This window comes from Galeopterus variegatus, unplaced genomic scaffold (genome assembly GCF_000696425.1).
Source record: "Galeopterus variegatus unplaced genomic scaffold, G_variegatus-3.0.2 Scaffold218, whole genome shotgun sequence".
NCBI classification, from domain to species: domain Eukaryota; kingdom Metazoa; phylum Chordata; class Mammalia; order Dermoptera; family Cynocephalidae; genus Galeopterus; species Galeopterus variegatus.
Genome location: NW_007726329.1, coordinates 180692 through 189652, shown reverse-complemented (window position 1 = coordinate 189652; position 8961 = coordinate 180692). Strand labels below are relative to the sequence as shown.

The following is an 8961-nucleotide window of genomic DNA, read 5'->3' as shown; positions in this document are numbered from 1 at the left end:
TTTTTAATTAAAAAGATGACCAGTAAGGGGATCTTAACCCTTGACTTGGTGTTGTCAGCACCACGCTCCCCCAAGTGAGCTAACCGGCCATCCCTATATAGGATCCGAACCCGTGGCGGGAGCGCCGCTGTGCTCCCAGCGCCGCACTCTCCCGAGTGCACCACGGGGTCGGCCCTTAAGCCTGTTTCTTTATGTGTACGGAGTACACATACTTATTTTGCTGGGTTGTCTTGAAGATTTTATGGGGTACTATGAGTCATAAACTTAGACTAGGGGTCAACATCTTTTTCTGCAAAGGGCTGAATAGCCAATATTTTTGGCTTTGCAGGCTATTCGGTCTCTGATGCAATGATTGAATTTTACCACTGTCGTACAAAAGAAGCCACAGACAATACACATATGAAATGAATGTGGCTATGTGCCAGTAAAACTGTCTGGACACTGAAATTTGAATTTCGTATACTTTTCTTTCTTTTTTTTTTTTTTAAAAGATGACTGGTAAGGGGATCTTAACCCTTGATTTGGTGGTGTCAGCCGAGTGCGCCACGGGGTCGGCCCTTAAGCCTGTTTCTTTATGTGTACGGAATACACATACTTATTTTGCTGGGTTGTCTTGAAGATTTTATGGGGTACTATGAGTCATAAACTTAGACTAGGGGTCAACATCTTTTTCTGCAAAGGGCTGAATAGCCAATATTTTTGGCTTTGCAGGCGATTCGGTCTCTGATGCAATGATTGAATTTTACCACTGTCGTACAAAAGAAGCCACAGACAATACACATATGAAAAGAATGTGGCTATGTGCCAGTAAAACTGTCTGGACACTGAAATTTGAATTTCGTATACTTTTCTTTCTTTTTTTTTTTTTAAAAGATGACTGGTAAGGGGATCTTAACCCTTGATTTGGTGGTGTCAGCACCACGCTCACCCAATGAGCCAACCGGCCATCCCTATATGGGATCCGAACCCACGGCCTTGGTGTTGGCAGCACCACACTCTCCCGAGTGAGCCACGGGCCGGCCCAAGAATTTCATATACTTTTCATGTGTCACAAAATATCCTTGTGATTTTTTTTTAACCATTTGAAAATGTTGCACTGGCTGGTGAGCTCAGCGTGATGTTGATAACATCAAGGTCCAGGATTCGACCACTGTTACTGGCCAGCTGCCAAAAAAAAAAGTAAAAGCCATTCTTATCTCATGGGCTGTACATAAACAGGTGGCGGGCCAAACATGGTCTATGGGCTGTAGTTTCCTGACCATTGGCTTAGAAAAAAGTCTTGCTTATAAAGGCTGTTTTCTAAATCATGGCTCTGATTGGATCCTCATACCAGCCAGCAATACATACAATAAGAAAAAAAAAAAAAATCATGGCTCTGGTCTGGCCACTTAGCTCAGCTGGTTACAGATTGGTGATAAAACACCAAGGATAAGGGTTCGGATCCCCATACTGGCCAGCTGCCAAAAAACAAATAAATAAATCATGGCTCTTGCATGTTATTCTTTTCAAATATTCTGGAAAGACACGTCCCAAATTGTTTGTTTTGGTGGTTGGCCAGTAGGTGGATCCGAACCCTTGACTTTGGCCCAAATTGTTAATAGGTATCTCTGAAGGATGGGATCAGAGGATAGGGGACAGGTTTCATTTTATTGGTTGGGCATAGTTTACTATAGAGAGGACTTTTAAATATTCTGCTTCTGTGATCTGCTAGTACATGTGAGAAATGATAATGTTATTCATTGCCATGTTTTTTTGAAATATAGCATAAATGTCTACTGACTCCAGACTGGTTCTTTTATGGGGCATCCCTCTAGTGGAATACTACGCAGTGAGTCACATAGTATGTAAAACGACAGAGCCTCTAAGATGTAATCGTCAGTGAAAACAAGGCACAAAGAACAGGTATAGGATGTGCCACTGGTGTAAAAGGAGAACCAGCTTTCAATTTCCAGATTACGGGTTTGCAGAAATCTGGACTCTTGCGGGGTAGATAAGAACGTGGTAACATTGCTTGTCTCAGGGCCGGCCCGTGGCTCACTTGGGAGAGCGTGGTGCTGACAACACCAAGTCAAGGGTTAAGATCCCCTTACCCGGTCATCTTTAAAAAATAAATAAAAACCAAAAAACAAAACATTGCTTGCCTCCAGAGAGATTTGGGTAGGCTGAGACAAATCTGCCTAGAAAAGGATTTGACTTTGTGTACCTTCTGCCAATTTCCTGAATTTAAAATAATATTACACATTTCTATTTAACAATGAAAAGCACGTGGCAGCATTGACTGTCAGGGTAAGGGAGACTGAATTAACCAGGCTCTGAGGACAGGCTGGAGGGTGGGGCTCCAAGCCACCCTCCAATCCCCCTCCTGCCGTTATCACCCACCTTGTCCGTGTCCCCAGCCGCCTGTCCTTACCTCATGGCTCGGAGCGCGAGGCGATAGGCCAGGTCGGGGTCATGGGGCAGCAGCGCGGTAAACAGGTAGCGGGCACAGGTGTGCATGGGCACGCTCTCCCGGAACAGCACCTCTCCAAAGCCGCTGAAGGGACCCCCTGCAGGGACAGCCCGAACTCAGCCTGTAGGTGTGGGCTCACCTCCGCCCCTCCCCAGGTCTCCCAAGACCCCAGGCTCCAAGTTGAGGATGGGCTGGCTCTGGGATAGAGTGGCTGGGGACAGAGAGGTCCTGAGGTAGGAGCTCAGAACTGAGACTGGGACAAGCGCTGGGTAACCCAAAGAAAACAGGGGACCCCGCGTGGGTAGGACTCAGATGTGCGGTGGGGCCGGAGAGTGGAGATGGGTTTGCACACGCCCCGGGGCAGGACCAATGGCCCAAGACCAGCAAGGCCCAATAGCATAGAGGAGAGCCTGGAGGGGGCGGGGCCTCACTGCACACAGGCCAATAGGGCGAGACCATGGGCGGAGTCAATGAGGCCTTGGCCGAGTCAGGCGCGGTGCCTTTGTGTGGATTGGGTGGAGTGGTCTCCCAGTCCAGCATCATCGACTAGGCTCATTGGCTCCAAGGAGAGTAGGGGGCAGAGCCTCACCACTAGCCGCAGTTATTGGCTGCCAGCACGTGCTAGGGGGCGGGACCAACAGATGGATCGTACCTTTTAGGAATTGCAAAGGTATGAGTGGCCAGTAAGGCCCAGGAGGCGGGACTAGGGGCGGGGCCTCTCTATCCAGCAGCGACCAGGCCACTATAGGACAGGGGGCAGGGACCCTCCCTTTCGGGAATAGCTCACCTTCCAACAGCAGCCCCGCTTGCTTGCGCAGCACCTGCACCAACCGCTCGTCCAAATCCACCTCCTCCAGCAGGGCCAGCAGCTGCTCCTCGTTGCGCACTACCTTGTCCTGGGCGTACAGCCCCTCCGGCAGGGCCCGCTGCTGCCCCAGCCCCAGCAGTGCCACCTCCAGCGCCAGCGCCAGGTAGGACTCCCCAGGACTACCAGGCACAGGCACGTGCTGGTAGGCCACCTTCCGCTTCTCGGGGCTTGAGTCTGGGGGAGACAGGACCAAGGCTACTGAAGGCAGACCCCCTTCCCAGGGAACCCCCTAGCCCCTGGCCCCAAGCGTGGAGACTGGGGGCAGGGTGGGGTTTACCAGAGCCCATAAGCTCCCATCACTCATAGTGGGTGGGGCCCCTGCTAGCAGCAGCTAGGCCTATGGTGGCCTCACTTTCAGGAGAAGCTAAGCCTACTGGCTCCCCACACTGGTGGGGATTGTCCCAGTTCCTTCAGGGGTCTCCAATGTGGGTACCTGGGTAAAGGATGAGGGCCTCCTCCTCCAGGCGACAGGCCTCCAGGAGTGCCCTGCAGAGGCAGCCAATGGGGTCCAGGGGGTGGCCCACCCATCCTTCCGTGTTGGTGATGCAGGTGGAGCCTTTCTGGAGCAGCTCTGCAGGTGGAAAGAGGGGGCTCAATACCCGCCCGCTCACCCAAGCCTGGGGGTAGGGAGCTTCCTGTCCCTAACTCCCAGCCCAGTGCAGCCCAGCCTCCCAGTACTCCCCACCTGCCCACTCGCTGGCTATCCTCTCTGCCCTTGGGTTGTACAGTAGCGCTTGCAGACCCAGGCCGGCACAGGGAAAACACTGGGCACTTTCTAAAACACCCAACCAGGTGTCATTCCCCTCCTCGTAGCCCTTAATCCCTCCGACTTCTCTGAAGGTGAAGCTCAAAGAGCTCGCAGGGTCCCCAAGGGCCAATATGCAGTTCCTTCATATGGTGGTCACCTGCCTGTCTGTAAACCCATCCTCCAGCCTCCTCCTCCAAACTGTGCACACTCTTGCCTCTAGGCTCCCGCACATGCTGTTCTTTTACCTGGCATACTCTTCCTCTTCACTTTGCCTGGGAATTTTTTTTTGGCTTTTTTTATGGTTGGCCGGTACGGGATCAAACCCCGAACCTTTGTGTTATCAGCACTGTGCTCTAACCAGCCAGACCCTCCTGGGTAACACCTGGTAACATCTTAAGGGTGTTAAGATCTCAACTTAGCACTCACCTCCTCTAGGGGGCTTTCTTTGATACCTCTAGTCTGAGTCAGGGCTCTGCCAGGGTACCAGAGTCCCCATCCTTCCCCCATTACACTCTGTTCAATTTCCTGATAATTGACCCATCAACCCCATTACCCAGAAAACTCAACTGGTGGCTTCCTTCCTGTCCCCTGTCCACAAATGTTTTTCTTTTTGCTCAGTGTGTTTTTTAATACAAATTTGAATTTGTTGTCTATGTTTGAAAATCAGTAAATTCCACATCAAATAATCCAGGTTTCTGGCCTCTCTTGAAAAATCAGAAGATCTGGCCACCCTAGGTCCATGTCCCTGAAAGGCTTGGGGCTGGCACCTGCCTCTACCACAGGGTCTGGAAGCTTAGAAACTACATTTCCCAGATTCCTTTGCACAAGATGCTGAAGAGCAGAGAGAATGAAGCCATTATTTTACTATAGCAGCCATGAGCAGGTGTGCGGCCTCCTGCAGGGTGCAGACATAAGGTTCTGCCGGCAGGTTCTGGGTGTCTTCTTGGGAACTGCCCCCTAGGGGCATAGCAGTTTGCTGTGATCCCTACGCTTTATCTTTTTTTTTTTAAAAAGATGACCAGTAAGGGGATCTCAACCCTTGGCTTGGTGTTGTCAGCACCACGCTCAGCCAGTGAGCAAACCGGCCATCCCTATATAGGATCCGAACCCGTGGCCTTGGTGTTATCAGCACCGCACTCTACCGAGTGAGCCACGGGCCGGCCTGATCCCTACGCTTTAGAGTTCACGAACCCAAACAGCTGCTTCCATCTTGCAGCCCTTCCAATGGTTTCATGAACCCTCAATCCCCTGTATTAAATTCCTTTCTGCTCAAGATACCTAGAGTGGTTCTGTTTTCCTGGTGGGACCCCAAGCAGTTGCATTTGTGTCTGCAGCCCTTGGGACATGATGACACCATTACTGCTCACCTTTTTTCTGCTGTTTGTAGCTCTCAAGCTGGTGCCGCCGCTGTAGCCGGAGCGTGTTGACTATGGCACCTGCCAGGCGCAGGGCCTGGCGGGGGTATCCATGGGCACGCAGGGTGTCCACACGGGCGCAGGCAGTGGGAAAAGGCTCACCCAGCCAGAGTGGGCGGCCCTGGGGGTCAAAGGTTGGCTTGTCACCACCCATGTTGCCTGTGAGGCTGGGGCTATAGGAGTCACTGGTCAGGATCCTCTGCAGGTGGGTGTCACTCCAGTGCAACTCTCCAGCTTGTAGGGCGCGGCCAAACACTGTGTGGCGGGAACTTGTGGTTGCCACTTCCTCCTCTTCCTCCTCCTCCTCTGGGCCTGCAGGAGAGGTGCCAATACGGCCCAGTGAGGGGGGCACTAGCAGTCGAACTGTGGCCAGATTCCCCCACCAAGTGCTGACTTGGGGTTAGGCCCTGGGCAGAGGGATGGGTATAAGTCATCTTCCCAAGCCTGGAAGCAGCTCTTCAAAGATGTGTGTGTGTGTGAGAGTGTGTGTCAGGGGGCGCTATTATGGCCCCATCATACAGGTGGAAACCTGAGGCTGAGTAACTGTCTTTCTCTCCCTGCTCACCCTCTCTCTCTCCCTTCTCCTCGATCTCTCCCTCTCTCTCTTCCCTGCCGTCTACTCTTCTGTCTGCCTCTCTCTCGATCCCTTTCCCCATCATCTCTGCCTCTCTTCATCTGTCTTTCTTTTTTTTTTTTGGCGGCTGGCCAGCATGGGGACACGAACCCTTGACCTTGGTGTTATAACCTCTTTATCTTCTCAGTATCTTACTTTGTTTCCTCCATCCCCTGTTTGACTCCATCTGTCTTCTCCCTCTCCCACCCTCTTTGCCTCCATATCTGGTAGGAGGCCAGGCAGGGAGACCAGCCCAGAACTGCAGGTGGCTTAAGCCTTTTGCCTCACTGCCCCTCGGGCTGCCACTGCTCCTGCCCTCAGCACTTGCTCCTGCCTTGCTGGGAGGACAGCCAAAGGCTGGGGCCCCCTTTGCTCTCCCCCATGCTGTCTCTCTCCTGGGATAGAGTGCCACAGTGGGAGGCTGGGTCACTGTTAGTGGTGATGGTTTTGGGGGGCATGGCAGGGACCCCTCTCGTACCTGGGCTGGGGGCTGAGGTGGGCTGCAGGCTGGGGCCATCAAAGGAGTACTTGCCCTCTTCCAGTGGGCACACGTCCAACTTGTCCCACTTGCCAAGCAGCTGGAGCCAGGCTGCCTGCTCCTCTGGTTTGCAGTGAGGGCTCAGTACGACACAGACCCACAGGGCTCCTGAGGAGGCAAAGGGGAGGTTCAGCATTCATGCAGTGCTTAGTGTGTGCCAGGTACTGTTCTACTTAATCCTCACCTCAACCCTCTGAGGTTGCAACTAATAGTCTGTTCAATTTACAGGTAAGAGAATGGAGGCACAGAGAGGTAACACCACTTGCTCAAGGTCACTCAGCTGGTAAGATGGAAGTCAGGATTCAAGCCCATGCCATCAGGATCCTCTCAGTATTTTTTCCTTTCTATAGCATTTATCACTATCGAACATAGGGGTCAGGAAACTACTGCCCAGGAAGAAAACTGAACCCACCACCATGTGTTTTTTTTTTTTGGCAGCTGGTCGATTCGGGGATCTGAACCCTTGATCTTGGCATTATAACACTGTGCTCTAGCCAGCTGAGCTAACCGGCCAGCCCTTACCATGTGTTTTTGAATGGCCTGCAAACTAAGATTTATTTTTACATTTTTAGATGGTGGCGGGGGAGGCAACCAAAAGAAAAATATTTTTCAACTCATGGAACTGATATGAAATTCAAATCAATAAATAGTGTCCATAAATAGAATTTTATTGGAATGCCACCACTCCCACTCAGTTACATATGTCTGAGGCTGCTTTCCTGCTACAAAGGGTAGAGCTGAGTAGCAGCAACAGAGACCAAATGGCCTGCAAAGCTGAAAATATTGACGATGTGGCCCTTATAGAAAATGTGTGTTGACCCCTGATCTAATGGTCTAGTGATATTTTATTGTCTGTCTCCCCCTCCAGGTGGTAGCTCCGTTAGGGCAGATTTTTGTGGATCTTGTTCTCTGCTGGAGCTCCAGCGCCCAGTACAGTGCCTGGCACAGTGGAGGTGCTCGGTAAATGTTTGTCAAATGAATGGAGAGTGGATTACGGGGACAGACCCTAATCTCAGAGCAAGGAAGACCTCGGAGCTGGAGCACCAGTGTCCAGCGTGCCCTGGAGTCTGGGCCTCACCCAGCTCATCCCATAGCTGCCGACACTTGTCCGTCATGCCTGCACCCTGCTGCCGCCACAGTGCCAGCCGCGGGTCCTGCAGGAACTGCTCGGTCATGAGGATCAGCATGCGTGCCCCGTTGGAGTCCCGCATCCGCAGCATCTCCCGCACCTGCACCAGGGACAGGGTGGTGAGGAAATGGGGGGGCGCCAGCACCAGGGCCTTCTGATTCCCTGGGCCCCACCGAGCCCATGCAGCACCTTGCTGAACATGGAGCGCAGCTGCTGGCTGGCCCCGTAGTAGCCGCCGTTGGACAGCAGCTGCTTCACCTGCTCCTGGATCTGCTCCTCGTCCAGGTGCCAGCAGTTGGCATCCTCGATGCCTGCACCTGCTGTAGGGTCTGGGGCACCTGTGGGGAGGGAGGGAGGGAGAGAAAGCTGAGGCTGGGGTGGGGGTGGGTAGAGAGGGTGTCTGCACCTGCCATCCATCCATTCCTGCAAATTACGCAACCTATCCCAAAATTCCATGCATCCCACCTGAAGCACCACTCAGGTATCTGTCCGTCCATCCATCCATCCTGCCCAAAACATCATCAACTCATGCATCCATTTAGTCCTCCATCCAATCCATTCATCCATCCCACCCATGTCATGCCAGCCTCTGTCCATCTATCAGTTCATCTACACACCCATACCCCTTACACAACTACCTACCCACCATTTAGTCCTCCATCCAATCCATTCATCCATCCCACCCATGTCATGCAAGCCTCTGTCCATCTATCAGTTCATCTACACACCCATACCCCTTACACAACTACCTACCCACCGGTCCATCATCCACCCTACCCACAGTCCACACCCACCTACTCACCTATATACTCAGCCCATTGATCTATCCACCCACTCACCCACCCCACTGACCTTCCCAAACCATGTGCACCAACCACTCAAAATACTCATCCACTGACCCACTCAACCATGCTGTCCACCCACACAACTAACCCCAATTCTCTATCCATCCTTTCTCTATCAAACCAACCATTCTCAAAACACCCATCCACTCTGTCCATCTGCAATGTCGGTCCACACATACGAACCTTCCAGTGCCCATCAGCTCACTCCCAATCCATGTACCCATTGGTCCTTCCATTCTTCCACCGCCATCAGTCTACCTCAAAGTCCTCCCACTCAACCACCCATCCCCACCTCCAGTTACCACCAACTCCCATTCACCTCCGTCATACTCAATCCCCCATGCATTCAGTCCACT

The 8961-nt window shown here is 52.3% G+C and overlaps 1 protein-coding gene across 1 annotated transcript in view; it reads right to left on the bottom strand.

The window, feature by feature from the left end:
• ZSWIM4 (zinc finger, SWIM-type containing 4) overlaps positions 1 to 8961 on the bottom strand; it is a 16342-nt gene that overhangs the window by 5666 nt on the left and 1715 nt on the right. Inside the window, exons 2-8 of the mRNA XM_008566011.1 lie at positions 7950 to 8098; positions 7710 to 7860; positions 6561 to 6739; positions 5433 to 5778; positions 3751 to 3888; positions 3237 to 3491; positions 2411 to 2546 (exon numbers count right to left, since the gene is read on the bottom strand). Of these exons, the coding sequence (XP_008564233.1) occupies positions 2411 to 2546; positions 3237 to 3491; positions 3751 to 3888; positions 5433 to 5778; positions 6561 to 6739; positions 7710 to 7860; positions 7950 to 8098 (1354 nt within the window). The remainder of the gene's footprint in view (positions 1 to 2410; positions 2547 to 3236; positions 3492 to 3750; positions 3889 to 5432; positions 5779 to 6560; positions 6740 to 7709; positions 7861 to 7949; positions 8099 to 8961) is intronic.